The sequence below is a fragment of the Aotus nancymaae genome, unplaced genomic scaffold (genome assembly GCF_030222135.1).
Source record: "Aotus nancymaae isolate 86718 unplaced genomic scaffold, 86718_ANA_hifiasm-v0.15.2.pri h1tg000003l, whole genome shotgun sequence".
In the NCBI taxonomy this organism is placed as follows: domain Eukaryota; kingdom Metazoa; phylum Chordata; class Mammalia; order Primates; family Aotidae; genus Aotus; species Aotus nancymaae.
Window position 1 is genome coordinate 38714731 of NW_026988414.1, and position 27393 is coordinate 38742123.

At 39.3% G+C, this 27393-nt stretch overlaps 3 protein-coding genes and 1 non-coding gene across 7 annotated transcripts in view; all 4 read left to right on the forward strand.

Annotated features, from left to right (window-relative positions):
* The window catches only part of UBAP2 (ubiquitin associated protein 2), a 164280-nt gene that overhangs the window by 103187 nt on the left and 33700 nt on the right, over positions 1–27393 (forward strand). For all 4 annotated transcript variants that reach the window (XM_064380566.1, XM_021671541.2, XM_064380571.1 and 1 more), the window contains 5 exons: positions 10441–10506; positions 13348–13400; positions 19669–19736; positions 22044–22233; positions 26327–26540. In XM_064380566.1, coding sequence (XP_064236636.1) covers positions 10441–10506; positions 13348–13400; positions 19669–19736; positions 22044–22233; positions 26327–26540 — 591 coding nt within the window. The remainder of the gene's footprint in view (positions 1–10440; positions 10507–13347; positions 13401–19668; positions 19737–22043; positions 22234–26326; positions 26541–27393) is intronic.
* Positions 7–5380, forward strand: LOC105724541 (oligosaccharyltransferase complex subunit OSTC-like). Its single transcript, XM_064380600.1, has one exon. The coding sequence runs from the start codon at positions 3420–3422 to the stop codon at positions 3900–3902; it is 483 nt and encodes a 160-aa protein (XP_064236670.1). The 5' UTR covers positions 7–3419; the 3' UTR covers positions 3903–5380.
* On the forward strand, positions 4003–7105 carry LOC105724504 (di-N-acetylchitobiase-like). The gene is given in 4 exon segments (XM_012463168.3): positions 4003–4102; positions 5261–5361; positions 5674–6052; positions 6055–7105. Coding segments are annotated over 4 exon segments (1176 nt in total). The 3' UTR covers positions 6651–7105.
* LOC135277443 (small nucleolar RNA SNORD121A) lies at positions 22667–22748 on the forward strand. Its single transcript, XR_010345039.1, has one exon. It is a non-coding gene; the product is annotated as a small nucleolar RNA SNORD121A (small nucleolar RNA).

Genomic DNA, 27393 nt, shown 5'->3' on the forward strand with positions numbered 1-27393 from the left:
GTAAGTGTTCTGTTTTTGCCAGAGATGAGTTTTAAATGTTGGCGCTATTAAGAGTTTTATGTTCTCTGCCAGGCGCGGTGGCTCACGCCTGTAATCCCAGCACTTTGGGAGGCTGAGGCGGGTGGATTACCTGAGGTTGGGAGTTTGAGACTAGCCTGACCAACATGGAAGAACCCCGTCTCTACTAAAAAAAAAAAATTAGCTGGGTGTGGTGGTGAATGTCTGTAATCCCAGCTACTTGGGAGGCTGAGGCAGGAGAATTGCTTGAACTTGGGAGGTGGAGGTTGCAGTGAGCCAAGATAGCGCCATTGCACTCCAGTGAAACTCCACCTCTTAGTTGGTTCTTACCACCAAAGTCTGTCACATACAAATCTCATTGAATTTGATTTTCCTGTCTGCAAGCTAAGAAAGAGGCTATATAAGGTAATCGGCATAAATCAGCACAAACCCACACTCTAATCAAAGTATATCCCAGATATATAGAATTTCTGAGGAGAAGATTTTTTACTGGAAGTACTTACCGTTTCTAATGTTGAAGTCTTTGGCCAGATAATACATGGTAATGTGGTAGATGATAGATGGGCTTGTAGCAAAATTGCTTCTGCAGGTTTTTCTGTATCATTCTGTTTCTGCATTATTTTCTGAAATTCTTGGGGTAAATATTGGTTGTTTATTTATATACAGCTCTTTGTACACTAAGTATTACGATGATACTTATAAAAACATAATTTAGCCAGGTGTGGTGGTTCACTCCTGTAATCCACTTTGGAAGACCAAGGTGGGTGGATCACTTGAGGTTAGGAATTCGAGACCAGCCTGACCAACATGGTGAAATCCCATCTCTACAAAAATACAAAAATAATTAGCCAGCTGTTGTACCACATACCTGTAAATCCCAGCTACTCGGGAGGCTGAGGCTGGAGAATCATCTGAACCCAGGAGGCAGAGGTTGCAATGAGCTGAAATTGTGCCATTGCACTCCAGCCTGGGCGACAGAACAAGACTTCATCTCAAACAAAACGAAACCAAAAAACATAATTTAACACAATAAAATATAACTTTTATTTAGAATATAGCTCAATAAATTATCAAAGCCAGATGTAGTGGCTCATACCTGTAATCTCAGCATTTAGGTGGCTGAGGTGGGAGGATCACTTGAGCCAGAGTTTGAGAGGAGCCTGGGTTAACATAATAAGACCTCATTTCTGCTAAGAAAACTTAAGTTAGTCTGGCATGGTGGTCTGCGCCTGTGGTCCCAGCTGCTTGGGAGGCTAAAGTGTGGGGACCGTCACTTGAGCCTGAGAGGTTAAGGATGCAGTGAGCTATGATTGTGCCACTTCACCTCAACGTAGGCAGTAGAGCAAGGCTGTGTCTCAAAAAAAAGAAAATAATGCCTGCGAACATCCATATAACATCAACCATAGCCAGAAAGTAAGAGAGTACCACCAGAAGCACAACTAATCAACTGTAAATAGAGAAACTGTAAAGAGAATCAACAAAATTTATAAGTTGTTATTTAAAGCACTAGTAAAATTGTTACGTTTCTTATGAGACCATCAAGGCAAGGTGAAGAAACATGAATAATCGGTTCTAGGAAGGAGAAAAGGAATATCGATACAGATCATATAGATATTAGGAGATTATAAGATATACTGTATGTAAACTTTTATGGCAACAAATTTGGAATTATGACTAATTCCACTCTTATAAAAATCTGAAACTGAAATATTTGAAAATAGAATTTAGTAAGACTGAAAAAGATCACCATGTCCATGGTTAAGATTATACTTGGGCTGAGCATGGTAGCTCACACCTGTAATCCCAGCATGTTGAGAGGCTGAGGTGGGCAGATCACTTGAGCTCAGGAGTTTGAGACCAGCCTGGACAACATGGTGAAATCCCATCTCTGCAAAAAATACAAAAATTAGCCAGGCGTAAGTGGCATGTGCCTGTGGTCTCAGTTACCTGGGAGACTGAAGTGGGAGGATCGCTTGAACCTGGGAGGCGCAGTTTGCAGTGAGCTGAAATTGTGCCACTGCACTTTAGCCTGGGTGGCAAAGTGGGATTCTGTCTCAAAAAAAAAAAAATTACACTTGGTATTTAAGTTTTGCATAACTTTTTTGGGTGGGAGGGTGTCTCTGTTACCTAGGCTGGAGTGTAGTGGTAGATCTCAGTTTACTGTAGTCTCCACCTCTCGGGTTCAAGTGATTCTCCTGCCTCAGCCTCCCTAGTAGCTGGAATTACAGGTGTTTGCTACCATGCGTGGCTAATTTTTTTGTATTTTTGGTATACAGGGTTTTACCGTGTTGGCTAGGCTGGTCTCGAATTCTTGACCTCAAATGATTCACCCACCTTGGCCTCCCCAAAGTCCTGGGATTACAGGCATGAGCCACCGCGCCCCACCTTCTTTTCTTTCTTTTTTAAAGAGAGAACATCTCACTCTGTTGCCCAGGCTGGAGTGCAGTGATGTGATCATAGTTTATTGCAGCCTTGAACCCCTGGGTTTAAGCCATCCTCCCACCTTAGCCTCCCTGGTACTTACTACTGGGACTATAGGCATGCACCACTACACTGGGTGAATTTTTAAATTTTTTGTAGAGATAAGGTCTTGAATTGTTGCCAAGGATGGTTTTGAACTCCTGGCTTCAAAGATTCTCCTACCCAGCTATTTGCTGGGACTACTGGTGTGAGCCACCATGCCCAGCTTTTAGTTTAACTTTTTAAAAATCAATCAACTCCTAGATGCATACCCAAGAGAATTCAAAATATAGGGTCACGTAAAATCTTGTACAAAAGGATGCATAGCAATACAATTCATAATTATACAAAAGTAGAAACAACCCATACTTCTTATTGAACAGGTCTGGGGGAAAAAAAACCCTAAATGTTTATCAGTGGATGAATGTATAAGCAAAATATAGAATATACATAGAATGGAGTAATGTTTAGCCATAAAAAGGAATTAAGATACATGCTACAATATGGATGAACCTTGAAAACAATGCAGAGAACCAAAAAGACCACATATATTGTATTTTAAGATTTTATTTATCTGAAATGTCCAACTTAGGCAAATTTACAGGGACAGAAATTAGTTTGGTGGTTGCCTGGGGCTGGAACAGTTTGGGAAAAGTGGTGAGTCACTACGAATGGGTATGGGGTTTGTTTTTAGAGTGATAAAAATGTTCTGGAATTAGAGGTGATGGTTGAAGAAATTGTGAATATACTAAAAATTATTCAACTGTCTACTTTAAAAGGGTAAATTTCTTGTTACGTGCATTATATATAAAATTACTATGGTAAATGAGTACTATCCACTTAACAGAATTAAGGAGAAAAATCCATGTGATCATTTCAATAAAGAAAAGCATTCAATAAAATTCAGTATTTTTTCGTGATTAAAAGTGTTTCTGAGTGACATGTGGGGCTTGAGCCCAAGAATGGCCTTTGATTCCACCAGCATGGAGACTTTGTACGGCATCCCATTCTTAGTGCTTGAATGTCCCAACCTGAAGCTGAAGAAGCTGACCAGGCTGCCCATGCCCTCTGCATGGCTGTGTATGTTCTGGTGGTGGTGTCTCATCACCAGAGGAATAATTTATGATGTTATTGTTGAACCGCCAAATGTTGGCTCTATGACTGATGAACATGGGCATCAGAGGCCAGTAGCTTTCTTGGCATACAGAGTAAATGGACAATATATTATGGAAGGACTTGCATTCAGCTTCCTGTTTGCAATGGGAGGGTTAGGTTTTATAATCCTGGACCAATCGAATGCACCAAATATCCCCAAACCCAATAGATTTCTTCTTCTATTCATTGGATTTGTCTGTGTCCTATTGAGTTTTTTCATGGCTAGAGTATTCATGAGAATGAAACTGCCGGGCTATCTGATAGATTAGAGTGCCTTTTGAGAAGAAATCATTGGATTTGACTGGATTTGTTCCTGTTAATGAAGTTTTAAAGGCTGTGCCATTCTGCTAATATGAAATGTGGAAAAGAATGAAGAGCAGCAGTAAAGAAATATGTAGTAAAAATACTGGAAGTATATTGAAGCTTGGAGTAGAAGTTCTTCTGGTATCAAAGAGACAAGTTTATCACAGTATTTTTTTTTTTCTGCTGACCTGTTGACATATTAATGATGTTGAGTGGCGTTTTCTTCTTAGTTTTTCCTTTTTTAAAGAATATATACTCCAATCTACAAATATAATAGTGAATAAAGTGATCAGTTTTTACAGCCCCTTTAACATTTTTTTTGGAGATGACATTTCAGATTTTCAGAAATTAATGTAAAATCAGGAATCAAGATTTCATAAGCTGATAATTCTAGGTAGCTGATCAGCTTTACCTATGGTGCTTTGCCTTTAGAGAGTGTGATATGATAGTACATTATTCCAAATATGTATGTATGACTGTTTCCTTAACAATAAGATTTATGAAAGGAGTAGAAATAAATATTTTTTCTAATTAAAAACAAAAATAACCCCTGGCAACTAGGAATACAAGAAATTTCTTGATCAGATAAGGAACATCTGTAAACTTATGGCAAGTATTACAGTCAGTGGTGATATATTGAATGTTTTTCCTCTGGAACAAGGTAAAAACATATGCGCTCACTGTTTCCATTTACACTGTACTGGAGGTCCTAACCAGTGTAATAAAGAAAAAATAAGTAAATCATAAGGATTGGAAAGGGAGAATAAATCGTTTTTTGTGATTATGTAAAATCTATAGACAAATTATTGGAGAGTTTCACAAGTACAAGATACACGGCACAAGTTTCACGAATGGATGTATTTCTGTAAACTGTCAACAAACAGAAAATGGAAAAAAATTGTTAGTAGCTTTAGAAAACACCAGATATGGCTAGGAATAAGTCTAATGACATATAAGATATGTAAGATTAGAAAAAATATAAAACAATATTGAGAGAAAATAAAGAAGACAATAATAGAAGGATATTTACTCTATAGAGGAATAATAGAGGAATAAGCTGTTGTGATGTTTAGTTTTTAAAATAAGACAATAATAGAGGAATATTTAGAAGCCAGAAGAAGAAAATAAAGTCTAATGGCATGTAAGATTAGAAAAAATATAAAACAATATTGAGAGAAAATAAAGAAGACAATAATAGAGGGATATTTATAGAGGAATAATAGAGGAATAAACTGCTGTGACGTTTAGTTTTTACAACTCAGTTTTGAATTTATTAATCCATGATAGTCCATCTCATGTAAACTTTCCCCACTGATTTTTTAAGAAAGGAGGTTTGGGCTGGCGCTGCCGCTCGTGGCTGGGACCGACTGCCCGTGCCCGGAGCCCGAGCTCTGCCGTCCGATCCGCCACCGTCCTGACTTCGAGGTCAGCGCCTTCCCCTGCTCCTTTATGTCTGGGCCTCAGGGCACGAAGAAGTTGTCAAGAGTAGAACCGAGCCCTAAGGAGAGGTGCTGTGACCGCCAAAACCAGCTTTGACCACTCATTGAGGGCCTTCCTGCTTACAGATCCTTCAATTTATAGATGAGGAAGCTCGGGGTTAACTCCACAGGCCTCACAGCCTGTAACTGCCTGCCTAGGCATGCGAGTGTTCAAACCAAATCTGACTGCTAAGGCAAGCTCCTTTCATTCCCCTGCTCTGCTTCTGCCGAGGCACTCTGGGTATAAAAAGCAAACAAGGTCTTTGTGTTTGATGTTGGACAGAAAACTTGGAAATCTTATGATTGGTCACAGATTACAACTGTGGCAGCATTTGGTAAATATGACTCAAAACTTACGTGCTACGCTCATTCGAAAGGAGCCAGAGTGGTACTTAAAGGAGATGTATCCTTAAAGGATATAATTGATCCTGGTTTCGGAGCATCCTGGATAGCTCAAAAACTTAATTTGGCCAAAATACAACATATGGATGGAATTAATCTAGATATAGAGCAAGAAGTTAATTGTTCATCACCTGAATATGATGCATTAACTGCTTTAGTCAAAGAAACTACAGACTCTTTCCGTCGTGAAATTGAGGGATCACAGGTAACTTTTGATGTTGCTTTGTCTCCAAACAACATAGAAAGTGCTATAATTATACTGGAATTGCAGATGCTTGTGACTTCCTCTTCGTGATGTCTTATGATGAACAAAGTCAGATCTGGTCAGAATGTATTGCAGGAGCCAATGCTCCCTATAATCAGACATTGACTGGCTATAATGACTACATCAAGATGGGCATGAATCCTAAGAAACTTGTAATGGGTGTTCCCTGGTATGGTTATGATTATACCTGCCTGAATCTGTCTGAGGATCATGTTTGTACCATTGCAAAAGTCCCTTTCCGGGGAGCTCCTTGTAGTGATGCTGCAGGACGACAGGTGCCCTGCAAACTGATCATGAAGCAAATAAATAGTTCTATTTCTGGAAACCAATGGGATCAAGATCAGCAGGCTCCTTATTACAACTATAAAGATCCTGCTGGCCACTTTCATCAAGTGTGGTATGATAACCCTCAGAGTATTTCTTTAAAGGCAACATATATACAAAACTATGGCTTACAGGGCATTGGCATGTGGAATGCAAATTGTCTTGACTACTCTGGAGATGCTGTAGCCAAACAGCAAGCTGAAGAAATGTGGGAAGTCTTAAAGCCAAAGCTGTTTCAGAGATGAACACCTTTTGTCAAACTATTAAGATTTTAAAAAATGATCAGTATAAACAGATCTAGTTTCTTGCATTTTTTGTTATGTTGCTATATACTTTAGTTATTGGCATACTAAAAAAAGAATAAAGAAATGTTTTGATTGTTTGAATTTGAAAAATACATATTAATGTATTTTTCCAGGAAGATAAAAGCAAGAAACAAGTCAGCTTACCTATTAAATATTCCTCTATTAGATGTTTCAAACTATAATTAGGAAAAATTGCTCTCAGAATTTTATTATGCCATATTTCCCTTCATTTAGTAAAATATATGCTTACAAATCAATGCCGTTTTAAAATATGTATAATTTGAAGTGGAAGTTGTTTGCTTAGAGTTTTAAAAACCATCTTTGAAAAGCATTTTGTGTTATACTTTTCCCCAAACCCCCAATAAACCTTAAATTTAAAACCTAAAAAAAAAAAAGGTTTGTTGATTTTTATGTATATATATATGAGATGAAATTCTCCCCTTTGTAGAGGTACAGAGGATGAATTCTAACAAATGCATGTAGAATTATAACCATCATTAAAATAGAATTATGGTACTTCTTGCTGGGCTCATGCCTGTAGTCCTAGCACTTTGGGAGGCTGAGGCGGGCAAATCATGAGGTCAAGAGTTTGAGGCCAGCCTGGCCAACATGGTGAAACCCCATCTGTACTAAAAATACAAAAAATTAGCTGGGCGTAGTGGCAGGCACCTGTTAATCCCAGCTACTCAGGAGGTTGAGGCAGGAGAATCGCTTGAACCTGGGAGCTGAGATTGTGCGGCTGCACTCTAGTGCTAGTGACAGAATGAGACTGTGTTTAAAAAAAAAAAAAAAATTATGGTACTTCTTTACTAGCAGTGAACAATTGCAAACAATAAGAGAAACAGTACTTTTTATAGTAGTACAAAAAATAATTCTATTTCTGACTATATGCAAGATTTATATGTTGATATTATGCAACATGTTGGGAAAGAATAAAGACCCTCATAAAAGGGAACATATTCAGTGTTCATGAATTGGAAGACTCAATATCTTTGAAATGTCATTTCTCTCCAAATTGATAGCGTTAGCACAATCCAATCAAAATCTTAGCAGATTTTTGACCACTCAGTTCCTTTTTCCTCAATCTGTCACCCAGGCTGGAGAGCAGTGTTGAGATCTCAGCTCACTGCAACCTCCACCTCCTGGGTTCAAGTGATCCTTCTACCTCAGCCTCCTGAGTAGCTTGGATTACAGGTGTGTGCCACCATGCCCAGCTAATTTTTTTTTTTTTTTTGTATTTTTAGTAGAGATGGGGTTTCACCATGTTGGCCAGGCTAGTCTTGAACTCCCGACCTCAAGTGATCTCTCCGCCTCAGGCTCCAAAAGTGCTGGGATTACCTGTGTGAGCTATCGCGCCTGGCCTTGACAACTTGACTCTAAAATTTTTATGTAATAATAAACGGACTAAAGTAGCCTAAACAATTTTGCAAAGAACAAAAAAGTTCTAAGACCCAAATTCCCTGATGTTAAGAACTACTCTAATGCTACAGTAAGCACGATAATGTGGAAGTGACAAAAGCATAGACACATAATAGCATAGTAGTTTAGAAATAAACATATATACATATGACTCATTGTTTTTTGGCAAAGATTATGAGGCAATTCAATGCCATACATTATACTGTATACAAAAAATATCCTCCAGGTTTACACTTAAACATGAAACCTAAAAGTACAACTTACTAAGAAGTTAGTGGCAAATCTTAGTGACTTTAGGTTAGGCAAAGATTTCTTATATAGGGTCCAGTAAGCCTGATCATAAAAGAGAAACTTGACAAAGTACATTTTATAAAAATTTTAAAATTCTCTTTTGAAGAGAGAAATGAAATGATAGGATGAGCCATAGACTTGGAGAAAATATTTATAAAATCCATATTTGATTGAGGACTTATATACAAAACACATAAAGAACTCTCACAATTCAGTAATAAGAAAATAACCCCCTGAAACAAATGAGCAATTAAAAATGGGGAAAAAAATGGAAGAAGCTCTGGAAATGGATAGTAATGATGATTGGTACAACATTGTGAATATACTCAATGCCACTGAATTGTACACCTGGAGAGAGTTAGAAATTGTAAATTTTGTGTAATATCTATTTCAACATGGAGACTGGTACAGGATAATTTCCTGTGAATCTATAATTATTTTAACATAAAATTAATAAAAAGAGCAAAAGATTTGCATTTACAAGGGAAAATGTAAATGGATAGCAAACAAATCCACAAGAATGTGCTCATCATCATTAGTCATTGGGGAAATACAAAGTAAAGCCACATTGAGTTACCCCCATTCACCTATTAAAATGGCTTTAAAGGAAACTAAAAATTCCAAGTACTGGTGAGGATTGTGGAATAACAGGTAGTCATATAGATGCCTGGTGGGAAAGCATACCTTTATCATACAATCTGACAGTCCCATTCTTAGGGTTTTATAAAAGTGGAATGAAAACATATCTGAACAAAACTCTATATGTGATATTTTCTTGCTACTGCTTTTTTTTTTTTTTTTTTTTTTGAGATGGAGTTTCGCTCTGTCGCCAGACTGGAGTGCAGTGGCATGATCTCGGCTCACTGCAACCTCTGCCTCTTGGGTTCAAGCGATTCTGCTGCCTCAGCCTTCCTAATAGCTGGGACTACAGGGGCGTGCCACCACACCCAGCTAATTTTTGTATTTTCAGTAGAGACGGGGTTTCACCGTGTTGGCCAGGCTGGTCTCTATCTCTTGACGTCATGATCTGCCCGCCTCAGCCTCCCAAAGTGCTGGGATTACAGGCGTGAGCCACTGTGCCTGGCCCTTGCTGCTGCTGCTTTTATTTATTTATTTTTTTTTATTTTTAAAAAGAGATATGGGTCCCAGTTTGTTTCCCAGGCTGGAGTGTAGTTGGTATTCACAGGCATAATTCTGGTGCATTACAACCTCAAACTCCTGGGCTCAAGTGATCTTCCTGCATCACGCTCCCGTGTAACTAGGACTACAGGCTTGCGTCACTGTGCACAGCTTCCACACACAGTGTGGAAGAACTGTATGTGGAAGCTGTGCACACTTCCGTGGCTTTGAAGTCAAATGTTGTCCAAGTGTTGAAGCAGAATGTTGAATTACTTACTTTTTTTCTTATTTTCCTGTTCATCGTCTCTTTTCTTTCATCTCCTCCCAGTTATTTAAAGTAGCAGGTTTCTTGCTGAAAAGTATTTAGATAAGCAAAGTGAGTTTGTTGTAGAATACAGTTAAAGGATGTCATCAGCTGATGGTGCTGGCTGTTTGTCCAGAGGCCTCACAGAATGGTACTGGCTTGTTGATAAGAGAGTTAAAGGCTCAGAAACCCAACTGTTGACAGTATAATCACCACAAATCTATTCCCAATGTGAGGAATACTCAAACCAAACTAGAAAGACTGTGTATACTCAGAATGCTAATTTATAAATTGTCTAAAAACTGGTACCTTTTGAACAGATTAGAATACTTTCTTTGATGAGTAAGAAGGGAGCTTGCTAAACATGGGCATGAGAATGAGAATAATTAAGGTAATTTGAGTGTCCAAGAGCCATCAGGAATAAGATTTGTAACTTGATTTGCAGTGACCTGTAACAGTATGGATTTCAGTTATGTTTCACTATCCTTGGGCAGTAACGCAGCATATACATCACTTTGGCGGTGACCAGCTTCTCTTGTGATAAATACTTTCATTGTTTTGATATGTTTAAACCCTTCATTGCACATTGGTCCACAGAACTGGCATCAAATTCTCACAACATAGCTCAGGATCTGTCAAACAAAAGTTCTTATGGACTCAAAGGTATGAATATTTAATTTTTTAATTTTTAAAATTAAGAATCTTACAAATTGCTTGTTATATCTTTCATTTTTATATCAAGGCTAGCTAATAAAAATTTATCAGATAAATGTTTGTAAACTATACCCAATTGTTTGGTAATCAAATTTTCAGTTTGCTAATGGAAATGTTTTATTAATTGGCTTTGAAGGTGCCACAGAATTTTCATCATTGTTTTCCTCGTTCCTAAGTGGCCTTCTTTTACATATATTCGATAGAGGACTAACACCAAGTTAAATTGAACATAAAGCATTCATCTCAAATATATTGTTTTAAACTGAAAATAAGGATTGTTGAAGTTTTTCCCTTACGTTTTTGGGTGTAGGTCTAATGTGGACCAAAGTAAAATTTTAATATTCTAAAATATGAGTAGGACCTGAGCCTCTGCCTTCTGTATTTAATGTCTGGAATTTTTTATAGTCTGTGTAAGTATGGCTAGTTCCTACAACAACGTGGCACTTGCTTCTGACATGGGAGTTTCCCCTGTAATTTCCTGACATACCACTCTATCATGTTGCATTTCTGGTTATAACTATTTCTGTTGCCCTGTTTTTCCTGCAGGCCACATAGTGTCTTGTACCTGCTTTTAAATGTACTCAGATTCTCATCCTATTATAGAAGTCCAAAGTTGTGTTTAATTATTTTCAAAATACTGCTCTCAAAGTGGTTGGCCAGTCTTTGTTGTTGTTGTTGTTGTTATTATTATTACTATTTTTTGTTGAGATGGAGTCTTGCTCTGTCACCCAGGCCGGAGTACAGTGGCATAATCTTGGCTCACTGCAACCTCCGCCTCCGTGGTTCAAGTGATTCTTCTGCCTCAGCCTCCCAAGTAGCTGGGACTACAGGCATACACCACCACACCGGGCTAATTTTTGTATTTTTAGTAGAAACAGGGTTTCACCGTACTGACCAGGCTGGCCGTGATCTCCTGACCTTGTGATCTGCCTGCCTGGCCTCCCACAGTGCTGGGATTACAAGCATGAGCCACCACGCCCAGCCTTTTTTTTTTTTTTTTTTTAAGATATCTCCTGAATTGCTATGGTAGGCCGTTCTTTTTTTTTTTTTTTTTTTTCCTTGACACGGAGTCTTGCTCTGTTGCCAGGCTTGGAGTGCAGTGGTGCAGTCTTGGCTCACTGCAACCTCTGCCTCCCGGGTTCAAATGATCCTTCCGCCTCAGCCTCCCAAGTAGCTGGGACTACAGGCGTGTGCCACCATGCCTGGCTAATTTTTGTATTTTTGGTAGAGACGGGGTTTCATCATTTTGGCCAGGATGGTCTCGATCTCTTGACCTTGTGATCCGCCATGCCCGGCCTCTTATTACATATCATTCTTACTACGTTCTGTTTTAATTTACTACCATTAACTATACATATAGTGGCTGAGCTGCTCAAATTTATTTGTATTTTATTGCAATTTTAAAAATGAGAAAAAAGAATGTGTATTTTAACCTTTAGAATACTTTTAATATTTTTAATGTAGGTTTTTGTAATATTTCATCGTTGTTTTTCTCCTGGAAATTTTCCTTTATATCCCTGTGTGTTCAGATCTTTTCCAACCTCCAGAGTTTTTGGTATGCTTCATCTTCACCATCAAACTTTGTCTTGCCATTCTGACTTTCATTAACTTCATCCTCCAAATTTCCAGTGTATTAGTGGTTTCTCACACAGAAGTAAATGTTTTCAGTTTTGAAATATCTGTGTTTTACACCCAAATATCACCACAATTTACATTTCACAGAGAGCCATCCCAATCTGAAATCAGGTATATCCTGTTAAAAACATTCCATAGATAAGGACTCTCTTTCTAGGAAACTCATCATTTTACTTATGAGGAGGTCAGTTATTAGGCTATTTACATGATTCTAAAGAAGGTAGACATGGTTACCTGCTTTCTTTTTTCCTCACAAGCGTGCCCCTCCTCCTTTTCCCTCTCCATACACAACTTTTGGAGAGAAATGGAATTTTGTGTGTCAGGTAATTAACTCCTTTCTTCCTATAAAGGACCTGAAAGCATCCATAATCCCCCTTTCTGGGGTTAGTTGTAGTTAACTTCTTAGTGTATTTCCTTTAAAACCATTATCTATGGGTATGTTTTTTATGCATGTTATAAACAATGGCCCTCTACTTATATAAGATCTGTAGTAAGCATTTTTTGAGTAGCAACACTTTTCTTTAAAGTACTTAGATGTGTGAAGATTGAGTATTTGTAAGAACTCTTTGAGTGCATCCTCTGTACTGATTCCAGAACTTAAAGCAGCAGACTTGATATGAGCAGGAGTAATGTTAAGCTTTGCTAGAGACCTATTAGGAAACCATGTAGTAGAGCTAATATTTTGTAAAAAGGATACTTCTCTGAATTTGATACTCAGTAATCCACCTGAAATAGGGTCCAAGGCAGATTTACCTTAAAATGAAATTTGTTGTTTTAAAGACTATATCATAAGAAATCAAACCATTGTTAAATGTCTATATTTGTGCTATGTCCATACTTTCTTATTCATGGCAGAATTGGTTGGATGTGACCTACATTGAAGCAAAATCCATTTGAAACACTGATTTGAGGTTATGTAGATAGTGACTACTAGTCAAGTTGCATTTGTGAGCATTACTTCAAAGAGAAGGGGAGAAAAGAAATAATATTGATTTTTTTACTGAGAATTAAGAACGTCATGTTTCTTGGGTTATAAACTAAATTGCTAATGAGATGTAAATCTTTTTTCCTGCATAGTACACAAGAAGGAATCATTTGGACTCAAACTGTGTTAGACTTGTAGTATAAACTTTGATTGCTGTTGTTTACCCACAGGGGCTTGGAAGAATTCTGTGGAAGAGTGGACAACAGAAGACTGGACTGAAGATGTAAGCTTTCTTTTTTTTGAGATGGAGTTTTGCTCCTGTTGCCTAGGCTGGAGTGCAGTGGCGTGATCTCAACTCACTGCAACCTCCACCTTTGGGTTCAGGCAATTCTCCTGCCTTAGCCTCCCAAATAGCTGGGATTACAGGCATGTGCCATCATGCCTGGCTAATTTTTTTTTTTTTTTTTTTTTTGAGACGTAGTTTCGCTCTTGTTGCTCCAGCTGGAGTACAATGGCACTATCTTAGCTCAATGCAACCTCCACCTCCCGGGTTCAAGCGATTCTCCTGCCTCAGCCTCCTGAGTAGCTGGGATTACAGGTGCCTGCCACCATGACCAGCTAATTTTTGTATTTTTAGTAGATAGGGTTTCACCACGTTGGCCAGGCTGGTCTAGAACTCTTGACCTCAGATAATCTGCCCTCCTTGGATTCCCAAAGTGCTGGGATTACAAGTGTGAGCCACTGCGCCCGGCCTTGTATTTTTTTTTTTTTTAAGTAGAGACAGTTTTCACCATGATGGTCAGGCTGGTCTCAAACTCCTGACCTCAAGTGATCCACCTGTCTTAGTCTCCCAAAGTGCTGGGATTACAGGCATAAGGTACCATGCCCAGCCAAGACCTGTCTTTCTTTTGGTGTTTGGTGGGGGCTTTGGTGCTTAGAAGAAAGCCTGAGACATCTTATCTCATCTTGGCTTCTTTTCTGACATGTATCATAGCCAGATTTTTAGAAAATTGGCTTTTTTAGCAGATGCTTCTCAGAAGGAACTTGGTGTTTTCAGATTTTTAAGAATATTTGTTTTTATGCTTAAAAATGACCAAGTATCAAGATGATGTGGGAAATTGGGGAAAAAAAAAAAAGGTTGAGGTGTTAGGCTGGGTGCAGTGGCTTACAACTATAATCCCAGCAGTCTGAGAAGCTAAGGTAGGAGGATCATTTGAAGCCAGGAATATGAGACCTGCCTGGGTAACAAAGTTAGACAGACCCCTCTCTCTACAAAAAATACATTAAAATAAAATTTGTGGGAGTGTCCATCTAGTCTCAGCTACTCAGGAGGCTGAGGCAGGAGGATCTCTTGAGACCAGGAGCTCAAGGCTGCATTATCACTCCACTGCCCTCCAGCCTGGGTGACAGAGAAAGAACCCATCTAAAAGCAAACAAACAAAATTCCAGGTGTTAAGTAGGGTTGATTTTTTTTTATTTCAAAGCTTATCTCTGTTTTGTTTGACCCAATAGCCAGCTGACACTGTTGCCCAGATTTGTGAATTATTATTCTTTAGAATATTTTGATTAAAGGAGAGTGTATATTTTAGGTCATAGTTGAAATTAACCTGAATAAATTGCTCTGGTTCCATGCCCAACCTCTTGCTCTTTTGACTAGAAGAACTGTTTTTTAAAAAATATTTCTTTATTCCTCAGACATTTTTGAGCATACTACACTAGCTTCTGGGTATTGTCAGTCTGTAAGTTCTGCTTTTAGCATAATAATTTTTTTTGAAAAAAATACGTTAAATAATAAGGAGAAAAAAGGAATAAATAACCAAATACTGTATTTTATACCTCTTTTCTGTTTGACTGTCAAGTTCTAGAGCTCTTGAGTTTGGTATCTGCCTGACACAGAATTTGAGCAGACATTGAGAGGGAAAGAATAAATGGGTTGCAAATACAGATCTTCAGAACTATGTACAATGACCCAGACTTTGAGATTTCTATCTGTCTTTCTCTCTGTCTCCTTATGTGTTTCCATTTATGCTAACAGGACCTGCTTGGAATGGGAAACAAGAAACATGATTTCTACTTAACTTGTTTAATGACCTTAGCGTTGTTCCTTGGGTCTTACTATTCCTTCACATACAGTATTATTTGGGGTTTAAGTGGTGTTTGAATGACCCACTACCATAGATAGATTCATTTTACCTTGTAAAAAATAAGTAATTTTTTTTTAAGAGACAGAGTCTTGCTCTGTTGCCCAGGCAGGAGTGCAGTGGTGCGATCATAACTCACTGCAGCCTCAGCTCCCCAGGCTTAAGCAGTTCTCTCGTTTTGGCCTCCCAAAGTGCCAGGATTACAGGTGTAAGCCAGCATGCCTGGCTAAAATTAAGCAGTTTTTGGACTTAACTCACAAGTTTTTTTAAACTTTGCACTTATGCTTCCTTTCTTCTTTTAGCAAGATTAAATCTAGCTTGTTAGGAGTGAGCTGGGTGGCAAAGATTGAGAGTAGATATGCTCATTTAGTTGGGATTTGGGGGATATTTTCACTGTTGCTACATACTAATTGAAAGTCCTTAGTGTTATGATGCCACCTGGCTCTCTAGCTATCTCTGACTGTGCATCATACAGGTATGATGTTTGATACCTTTAGTATCAGGGGCTGGACTTGATAAGTGGTTACTTAAATCAGTGGAATGTTGGCCAGTAGTGTTAAAGGGAAGTCGAAGTGAACAGTCTATGGACACCTTACTTTATTTTGAACAGAGCCATCCCACTTATAAATGTTTTGTATTATTAGAATTTTTGCTAAGGTTTTGTTGCAAGGTGGGGTGGGAGAAGGTTGCAGGGCTAAAAGCCTTGTATCTGGTTGCCTGTCAGGATCAGCAGGCATGTTAGAAAATCAGCAAGGGATCAGAAGGCATAATTCTATGTAAATTCTAGCTGTCGACCTTTAACAAGGCATCTTTTCTTATGTCTTGGCCACAGCCTCCTATTTTTCCTCTGTATAATGAATCATGATAGCTCTCCTGTCGAAATTATTGGAGTTTTTTGTGGGTCAGATGAAGTCTTTTGATGAACACCTGGTATCAGGCAGTATACATGTACTATAGAGAGACATTAATATTTTGCTGTATCAAAGTATGTAATTCTTGAAAAGAGTTAACAGAGGGAATTGGGGCATTTTTTCTTTGGAATCATCAGGTTTTTTTTTTGTTTTTTTTTCCCTTGAGGTGGAGTTTCTCACTGTCGCCTAGGCTGTAGTGCAGTGGCAGGATCTTGGCTCACTGCAGTCTCCACCTCCTGAGTTCAAGCTATTCTCCTGCCTCAGCCTCCCAAGCAGTTGGGACTACAGGTGTGCGACACCACATCTAGCTAATTTTTTTATGTTTTCTGTAGAGACAGGGTTTCACCGTATTGGCTAGGATGGTCTCAATCTCCTGACCTCATGATCCACCCACCTCAGCCTCTCAAAGTGCTGGGATTACAGGTGTGAGCCACCGCACCTGGCCAGAATCATCAAAAATTTAAAATTTTTTGAGATGATAAAAAATAATGCTGATTGGTAGGGGAATAATCTAAAATGTGAATTGTGGATTCCTTCTAGATTTTAGAACAATAACTAGTCACCTTCCTCCTTTTAAAAAAAATTTAATTATTTTTTATTTTATTTTTTGAGATGGAATCTTGCCCTGTTGGGCATGTTGGAGTGCAGTGGCGTGATCTTGGCTCACTGCAACCTCCACCTCTGGGTTCAAGTGATTCTCCCACCTCAGTCTCCCAAGTAGCTGGGGTTACAGATGCCCACCACCACAGCTGGCCAATTTTTGTATTTTCAGTAGAGACGGGGTTTTACCATGTTGGCCAGGCTGGTCTGGAATTTCTGATCTCAAGTGATCTGCCTGACTTGGTTTCCCAAAGGGTTGGGATTACAGGTATGAGCCACAGTTCCCAGCTTTTTTTTGATTTTGGAGACTAGGTCTTGCACTGTTACTCAGCTCACTGTGGCTTCAAACTCCCGTGCTCAAGGGATCCTCTTGCCTCAGCCTCCAAGTATTTGAGATTACAGGTGCACGCCTTTGTGCCTGGCCCTTTCTTTAAAAAAAGAAAAATAGAAAGAAGAAAACCATTTAATGTTTTATATTTTACCATATTTAGACATGTCAGTGATTATAGTACGTCTTGTTTACCTCAGATTTTTTTTCTTTTTTTCTTAAATTGATTTAATTTTTAAGTTTCTTTGAGGCAAAAATGGGTTCACTTGGGACTATGAAAATATACTACCTTGGGGCAGGCACAGTGGCTCATGCCTGTAATCCTAGCACTTTGGAAGGCTGAGGCAGGAGGGTCAGTTGAGCCCAGGAGATCAGGAGCAGCCTGTACAACACAGGGAGGCCCTGTCTCTACAAAAAAATTTAAAATAGCTAGGTGTGATGGCAAGTACCTGTAGTCCGAGCTACTCAGGAGGTGGAGGTGAGAGGATTGCTTGAGCCTTGGACGTTGAGTTTGCAGCTGCATTGAGCTTCAGTGATCATGTCACTGCACTCTTGCTTGGTTGACAGACTGAGGTCTGTCTCCCAAAAAAGAAAGAAGAAAAAAAAATACCCTTCCCACACATACCCTGTTTTGGAATAGGATGCAACATAGGCCCTTCTTGTTAATCTGTTGAATCACTAATCAATTTAGCACTTTCATGTTGAAGAAAATGAACACCTACTGTCTGCTCCATCTCCTGCATACACATACTGTGTCAGGCAGGAAGTCTGGGATTTTTTTTTTTTTGGAAATGGAGTCTTACTCTGTCGCCAGGCTAGAGTGCAGTGGCACGATCTTGGCTCACTGCAACCTCCGCCTCCCGGGTTCAAGTGATTCTCTTACCTCAGCCTCCCAAAGTGCTGGGACTACAGGCATGAGCCACCGCTCCCAGCCCGGAAGTCTGGTTTTATACACTGTTTCTGAGACATTTAGAGTAGATAAAAATTATGGGAACCTTTTGAGTAGCATTTTTATGTTTTCCATGTTATCTCATTAGATCAAAATTTCCTAGCCATTCAAAGCCCAGTCCCCACATTGAAAACATAAAAAGGACATGTATCTTTCATTAATGTCAATTGTGGTTTCAAAAAATTTATCCTGAATGTCCTAAAAGTGAGTTACAACAGTGTACATGTATCTCAAAATAGTTATGCTGAGTGAAAGAAGCCAAGAATAAAGGCTTGGATACTTTCATTATTTCATTTAAAATTCTAGAAAATGCAGCTTAATCTATAGTGTCAGAAAGCGTGTCACTGGTTGCCTGGGGATGCAGACAAGTGGTGGGAGTGAGTGATTCCACAGGGACAGGTGAAAATTGTGGGGAAGTAAAGAATATGTTCATTGTCCTCATTGTGGTGATGGTTTCATGGGAGCCTACATATGCCAGACTTATTCAGTCATTCAGTTTGAATATTTGCCATTTATTAGATTTGTTAGAATGCAATAAAATTAATTTATTAAAAATAATAGAATCCATGGTTTAATAAAAATGAAATGTAAATTACTAGTTAATTAAATACAAAAGATACCTGTCTTTGGGGGGAGAAAACATCAATTATTTCACCTCTTCAAACTTTTTTTTTTTTTGAGGCAGAGTCTCACTTTGTCCCCCAGGCTGCAGTGCAGTGGTGTGATCCTGGCTCACTGCATCCTCAACCCCTGGGCTGAGGTGATTTTCCTGCCTCAGCCTCACAAGTGACTGAGACAGGTGCATGCTACCATGACCAGCCAATTAAAAAATTTTTTTTCTAGAGATGAAGTGTTACTCCTGGCCTTAAGCAATCCTCCTGCCTTGGCTGCCCAGAGTGTTGGGCTTTCAGGTGTGAGCCACCATGCCTGGCCACCTTCTCAGCTTCTTTTTGGCATTTTTGGTAGCAATGTTGATGGGTTTATTGGTATTCTCATTTTGTGTAACGGCAAATAGAGAAGTGAGTCTGGGGCTTGAGCCCTGGTTTGACTGTTTCACTATGTTGTTTACCATTAGTCTCATCATTTTCCTGATTTGAAATCATTCCTGTAGGCCTTTCCATCTAAAATTATCTTCACTTGCAGCCAGGTGCCACGGCTTAAATTTGTAATCCCAACAATTTGGGAGGCTGAGGTAGGTGCATCACTTGAGTTCAGGAATTGGAGATTATCTTGGGCAACATGCAAAGCCCTGTCTTTACTGAAAATGCAAAAATTAGCCTGGTGTGGTGGTGCATGCAGGTGTGTGCCTGGAGTCCCAGCTACTCAGGAGGCTGAAGTGGGAGGATCGCTTGAGCCCAGGAGGCAGAGATTGCAGTGAGCTGAGATCATATCACTGCACTCCTTCCTGGATGACATGACCAGACCCTGTCTCCAAAAAAAAAAAAAAAAAAAAAATGCATTCACTTGAAAATTACTTGTCATGGTCACTTGTATATTTCATTTTCTTTAGAATAGCTGTTAGGAGAAGAGAGTACTTCTGATGACTACAAATGATCAGGAAGTCAGTGTCTTGGGTTTAACAGCATATAGAATAAGACTAAATTTTTCAACTTTCCATACAGCTTTCTGAAACAAAGGTCTTTACTGCCTCATCTGCTCCAGCAGAGAATCACATCTCACCTGGACAAAGGTAAATACTTTTTGCCATCTTATATTTGTTATTCAAAGCATTACTGAAATCTTTTGCCTCAGGAAAATTATTTTCATTTTTGGGTCTCTATTTTTTCCCTTTTTATCCAAGGCTAACTTTTATTTTACTGCTACTTGGTAATCTGACAGAGCTTAAACTGTTTCCTAATTGATGTATCTACTGATGAATTAAAACAGTAGTTACTTTTGTGATTTGTTAGCAGTTGTTGCAGAGATCATGTTAAACTTATTTAATGGTGGTTCTTTTCACTTTTGTAGACCTTTTTTTTTGGACAGAATTAACTTAATACATTGTATCCTTTGGTTTCTTCATGTACCATTTATTTAGATCTTCTGAAACTAATACAAATTTCTTATTTGGGTTCTACTAGTTTTACTTTACTAGATTACAGAAAAGGAAGGACCTTGTGGGATAACAACATTCCTAGAATGTGCACTGAACTGAATGACTTAAGAGCATTTATTTATATTCTAGTTTTCACACTGACTCTAAACACCTTTGAAAATGGTTTCAGGCTGGGCGTGGTGGCTCACGCCTGTAATCCCAGCACTTTGGGAGGCTGAGGCGAGCAGATCATGAGGCCAAGAGATCGAGACCATCCTGGCCAACATGGTGAAACCCTGTTTTTACTAAAAATACAAAAATTAGCAGGGCATGGTGGTGTGCGCCTGTAGTCCCAGCTACTTGGGAGGCTGAGGCAGGAGAATTGCTTGAACCTGGGAGGTGGAGGTTGCAGTGAGCCAAGATCATGCCACTGCACTCCAGCCTGGTGCCTGGCGACAGAGTGAGACTCTGTGTCAAAAAAAAGAAAAGAAAATGGTTTCAAAGTGTAGTGATCTGGAAAGATAAAAGCCTGGATACATATGATAACTTAGAAATGAAGGCAGTTTTGAACCTGACATGATCAATCTCATGCTAAATGAGATGGTGATGAGATTTCATTGTAGGGAAATAAAAATGATTAATGGTTATGTCTTGAATATTGGTTTGAGATGGTATAGAATTTCCTGTTAAATGCACATACTTTCTATATTGTATTTAGGATTCAGTGAATGTACTGGGATCATTGTCATGAAATTCATCTTGGCTATTGGAATAGTCTATAAGGGAGAGGAACTCAGGGCCAGGAACTTTGCCCTGTATCAGGAATGAGTCTTGAATTGTCCCAGAATCTGCCTGTCGTATTGGCATGGTGAGAATATCAGTTAGGAGAACTGATAGAAACTGGTCTTTGAAAGGATTTAATGGCATTCATTACAAGGTTAGGTAATGTGGTGTATGTGGCAGGTCCTACTACGCTAGGTAAGTTTAGAGAAGAGTTGGTATAGGAAGTTTGTAGCTCATTCTTGTTAGGTAGTCCAAACTGGAATATCTGTCTTTCTGGGGGTGTTTTAAGAGTTCTGGTTAACAGTATATTTGTTATTACACTGTGCATTTATTCCTGAATATTTTAAAGATAAAATTATATGGGGGGGGGTGTGTGTCTGTGTGTATGTATACACACTTAAATATATCATGGGATAGAATGTAAAAATTTAAGATAAATGTGAAACTTGGCTGGGCAGGGTGGCTCATGCCTGTAATCCCATTGCTTTGGGAGGCCAAGGCAGGTGGATCACTTGAGGTGAGGAGTTTGAGACCAGCCTGGCCAACATAGTGAAACCCCGTCTCTACTAAAAATACAAAAGTTAGCTGGGTGTGGTGGCACATGCCTATAATATAATCCCAGCTACTCTGGAGGCTGAGGCACAAGAATCGCTTAAGCCTGGGAGGCAGAGATTGCAGTGAGCCAGGATCACACTGCTGCACTCCAGCCTTGACAACAAAGTGAAACACTGTCTCAGAAAAAAAAAAAGTGAAACACTGAATTGTCTACTGCAGCTGAGGTCTTCATTCCCTAAAAATATGGGTCTATTAGGAACTCTGGTTTTAAGTAATAAATGGGTAAAATATTCTAGGTGAAATGAACCAAACTTCAGAACATTGTTTAATTTTACTTTATTGCACCAGGTTTTCAAATCAGTCCTTAATATGTTAGTTATTACTGTGAAAATTTCTCAGTACACCTTTAGATTCTCTTCTCTGAAAAGCCCTGCTTCAGTCTCTGTGGCTTTATATGCTTTTTTGGGTGGATGACGCCCTCCTTTTGCCCCGTTAAGCCCCATTTTCCAAAGGTTCTCCTCATTTGACTTTTAATGTAAATTCACTATATATTGATTGACTTTTCAAATTCATTTGTTTAAGATTTGCTTATGACTGGTTCCTCATTGCTTTTTGTCTGCTTAGCATTGATCTGGTAGCCTTGCTCCAGAAGCCTGTTCCTCACAGTCAAGCTTCAGAAGCCAACTCCTTTGAAACTTCCCAAGAGCAGGGCTTTGGCCAAGCCCTTGTCTTCACAAATTCGCAACACAACAATCAGATGGCACCAGGGACTGGCAGCTCCACTGCTGTCAACTCCTATTCTCCTCAGAGCCTGGTAACTCACTTTTATTTCAGTATGGAATTTTAAGAAATGTACCCATTAGCAAATATATTCTACCTTATGACACATGCCTTATAATTACTTTCTTAATATAAAAATTTCTGTGTAAGGCTGGGCATGGTGGCTCATGCCTGTAATCCTAGCACTTTGGGAGGTTGAGGCATGAGAATTGCTTGAACACAGGAGTTTGAAACCAGCCTGGGCAACAAAGCAAGACTCTGTCTCTACATAAAAACAAACTAACAAAAATTAGCTGAGTGTGGTGTTGTGTGCCTGTAGTCCCAGTTACTTGGGAGGCTGAGGTTGGAGGATCATTTGAGCCCAGTGAGGCTCAGTGAGCCATGTCATGCCACTGTACTCCAGGCTGGGCGACAGAGTGAGGCCTTGTCTCTGAAACAAACAACAAAAAATTCTGCAGTAGATCTCAGTCCAGAAAACAGTGATGTGGTAATTTTCAAGCACATATCTGATGATTCCATGTGGAATTCAACTACCTGAGTTTCCTGAACAAAGATAAAATTTTTTTTTATGGTTCGTTGAATTCTTCCAACTGATGATCACTCTTGAGATCTAAAGCACCCCTTTCTTCTGAATGATGTTTTCCTTGGATTTTGTTTCGAATTCTGTCTCTATAGTTAGTATATTCATTTTCTCATTTGTTTTCCAATTTACTTAAATGCAAAAGTTTATCAGAATTGATTTGCTGTAAAATCATGTAAAAACAGTTCTAAGTCTGCCTAGGGGCTTATATTTTTTGCTTTTTATTTTATTTGTAAAATAGGCTACATTTTCTTAAAATGCTAAGTGATGTAACAGAGGCCCTTATAGTTTGGATGTGTTTTTATTGAAACAGTGTCATTTAGTGCTGTATGACTCTGACTTCCAATGTGAGTTAAGCTCCCATCAGAAAGAACTTCAGGAACTGTTAATGAAGGCTTTGAAGATGGGCTTATGGAAGTATAAGCTTAGATCATTGCTTGTGAAAAAATGTCGCTTTAGAATGGTGAACTGAAGTTCCTACCCGACTGTAGGAAGTTCTGAGCTGGCAAAGGGAAGTTGGAAAGGTCTATGGACACAGAACTATAGCTTTCACTAGGGGTAATTATTTTAGTTTGTTGCTGTGTTTTTCCTGAAATTTATTGTTGAGAAACAGAATTTACTCCCCTATCTGAGTCAAATCACTCGTTGTACCCTGATAAAACTGAGAATTGAATATTGAAACTTCTCAATACTGTGTTTTCCTCTGTATAGCCATATCATGTGTTGGGTTTAGAGACTTGGTGTTTTTAGTATCATTGATATATGAAGTGGTGTCAGTGCTTGAAGTAGGACAGCCTAAGGCTTCTCTATTTTGAGAAGGCCTAATAAAAACCCTGATTTTTAATTGAAGCACCATTGTCATTTCCTCCTCTGCCCTTCCTTCTGCTACTGGTATAATTATGTAATGCCCTTCCTGACTTGCTGAAATCAGTGGACAGCACTGAGTTGATAAAGCATTTGAGTTTTTACATGATCTTAAGATACGTTGCTTTATGTCATGACCAGCATGAGAATCATCAACATGAGAAAGCAGAATAAGAATTGTTTGTGTGGCATTGTATTAGAGCAGTAGTTCTCAACCCTGCTGCGCTTTAAAAATCACTGGGGGCCGGGTGCAGTGGCTGACACCTATAATCCCAGCACTTTGGGAGGCCGAGATGGGTGGATCACCTGAGGTCAGGAGTGCGAGACCTGCCTGGACAACATGGTGAAACCCCATCTCTACTAAAAAGAAGACAAAAATTAGCCAGGTGTGGTGGCAGGTGCCTGTAATCTCAGCTACTTGGGAGGCTGAGGCAGGAGAATCGCTTGAACCAGGGCAGCGGAGGTTGCAGTTAGCTGTAATCACATCATTGTGCTCTAGCCTGGGCAACAATAGAGAAACTCTGTCTCAAAAAGAAAAAAAAACAAAAACAATCACTGGGGAGGCCAGGCACGGTGGCTCATGCCTGTAATCCCAGCACTTTGGGAGGCTGAGACAGGAGAATTGTGAGATGCCAGGAATTTGAGACCAGCCCAGCAACATAGCAAGACCTCATCTCGCTGAATTAAAATCAACCAGCATCTTGGCACATGCCTGTAATCCTAGCTACTGTAGTCCCAGCTGCTCGGGACGCTGGCACTGGAGGATCACTTGAGCCCAGGAGGTTGTTCTGTGGCCCTTTAGCCTGGGTTGACAGCAAGATCTTGTCTCTAAATAATAATTAATAATAAAATAAAATCAGTGGGGAACCTAGTAAATGACAGCAACAAGTAATGACTGTATTTCCTGAGTCTCTAAGACAAAACGTGTCCTCGTCTTTGGGATTGGGATTTGGGTGCTGTGTGTGTGTGTGTGTGTGTGTGTGTGTGTGTGTGTGTATGTGCATGTATGCACGTGTGTATTGTATACATTTTGAAAGTTTCTCCACTGATTCAAATGTGTAGTAGACTTAAGAGGCCCTATGCTATATATTACCTAGGGAACGGCAGTAGTCATTGATTCAGTAATTTCATTGTGTTGTAAAGCACACAGTGCATTTCATAAAACTAGCTGATGCACGTTAGTGATTATGTAGGAAAACAGGACGAAGAGAGGTGTCATCTGGGAAGCCTTCATTGAATTGGTGGGCTTGAGCTGGATTTATACGGATTGTTAGCAACCTCAGGCTGGTATATTGGGCAACCTGAAAAAAGAATCTGGAGCAGTGATAAGTAATGTTAGCACAACTGTTTCAGTATGAGCAGATTCTGTGTCACAACTGTTCATAATGAATGTTTCACTCACAGTGGAGAAGTTTGGATTTCCGTACAACTGGGACATTCTTTGCCTTTGAATGTTGGTAATAGAAGTAATTATTTCAACTTACTTGAAATAATTGACAGCAAAGTATTTGTTTTTCAACTTAAATGGATATGAAATGTTATTTTTGATGAAGCACTTATATTTCAGAATGACCTTGATATGTAAAAATGTAGTTGATCTTCCATTGTATTTTCTAGTCATAGGCTTTTATCCTCTTTGGATCTCGATCTGTGACCTGACAGGACAGATGGGAGGGGAGTAACATTGTTTTTCTTGTACTTATTTATGGAGCATATTTGGTGTTCTTAGTCATCTAAACAACTTGAAATGAAAATAGCAATGTCCATGGTATGTGCTCAATTTCAAATGCCTGTGTATTTCAGTGTTTGATTTTGGAAGATTAACTACTTGAGTTCAGTTCTTTGTCCTATATTTGATTTTGTGTGTGTGTGTGTGTGTGTGTGTGTGTGTGTGTGTGACTGAGTCTTGCGTGTGTGTGTGTGTGTGATGGAGTCTTGCTCTATCACCCAGGCTAGAGTGCAGTTGCGCGATCTCGGCTCACTGCAACCTCCACCTCCTAGGTTCAAGCAATTCTCCTGTCTCAGCCTCCTGAGTAGCTGGGGTTACAGGTGTGTGCTACTGTGCCTGGTGGATTTTTGTGTTTTTAATAGAGAGAGGGTTTCACTATGTTGTCCAGGCTTGTCTCTTAACTCCTGACCTCAGGTGATCCACCCACCTTGGCCTCCCAAAGTGCTGGGATTACAGGTGTGAGCCACTGCGCCCAGCCTGACCTGTATTTGATCTTGCGGGGTCATCTCACAGCTGATCTCTTCTTTGACTGAACATCTTGTAATTATTAAAGATGGAGGCTGTGGTTCACAGATTGGGAAAATAGTGTGTGTTTGTTGGTCATGCATATCTTTGTCATTTACTTCTTGGCATTTCTCTTTAGTTTTTTAAATAATGGCATTTAATTGTGAACTTATGACATCACTTTAAAAAAAAACCGATTTCTTCAAATTCATGGGAAATACTTCTCTTCCCTTTAACTTCTTATGTCAGAATGAGGAAGGATAGCTGTATTTCGTTAGTTTTTATTGCACAGGAATATTTTCATGTAGTATTTTCTAAGTTATATTTTAGTAATTCATTTGTTTCAGATTATAGATTTTAACATGCTTATGAAAATACTTGATATGTTTTAAAGCTTTGGGTAAAAATTCTGTATTGCTGAGGATTTGTTCTTTTATCCCCCTTTTAAAGTCATCCGTCCTTGGCTCAGGATTTGGAGAGCTTGCACCACCAAAAATGGCAAACATCACAAGCTCCCAGATTTTGGACCAGTTGAAACCTCCAAGTTTGGGCCAGTTTACCACCACCCCAAGTACACAGCAGAATAGTACAAGTCACCCTACAACTACTACTTCTTGGGACCTCAAGCCCCCAACATCCCAGTCCTCAGTCCTCAGTCATTTTGGTAAGTATACATTGTGGGTTTGCCCCAACTGAGAACGTGCCAAGCTTTGGCAGAGTGTGTTGACTTGTGAATACTAATGTGGAACTTGTCCAGAGTTGTTTCTTTTCAGTAGAACTCTTGCAGTTTCTAAGTTAAATCAGTCTTCCTTTGTTGTACAATACCTGCATTTATTTGTTTTTGTTGTTGTTCTTGATAGTGTCATTATCAGTAGTAGTAGTAATGATGGTAAGTACGTGCCTTGAAGAATAAAATCATGCAAATATGAGCATCTAACACTTTGTGTAAATGCATGGACAGAGTTTTCTGAGCTCTATTAGAATAGGGTAATGATAGAATGTGGAATGTGGAAAACATTTTAAGATGTTTTTTTTTTTTTGAGATGGGGTTCTTCCTGCACTGCCCAGGCTGATCTCCGCCTTTTGGCCTCAAGCAGTCTTTTCATCTCAGCCTCCTGAGTATCTGGGATTACAGATGTGCACCACTATATCCAGCCTAGACAATATTTTACTTTATTATTATTTTTTGAGTCAGGATCTTGCTCTGTTGCTCAGGCTGGAATACAGTGGTGTAGTAACACATCACTGCAACCTTGACCTCCCAGGCTCAGTTGATCCACCCACCTCAGCCTCTCTAGTAGCTGGGACTACAGGCACATGCCACCTCTCCTGGCTAATTTTTTTGTATTTTTTTGTGTGACAGGGTTTTGCCATGTTGCCCAGGCTGGTCTGGAACTCCTGGACTCAGGCGATCCACCCACCTCGGCCTCCAGAAGTGCTGAGATTACAGATGTGAGCCACCATGCCCAGCCTGGACAGTATTTTAAATCACACACACTCATGCTTTCTCATTCTAA

Coding starts and splice junctions, on each gene's coding strand:
- LOC105724541 (XM_064380600.1), top strand. CDS start 3,420: ATGTGGGGCTTGAGCCCAAGAATGGCCTTTGATTCCACCAGCATGGAG.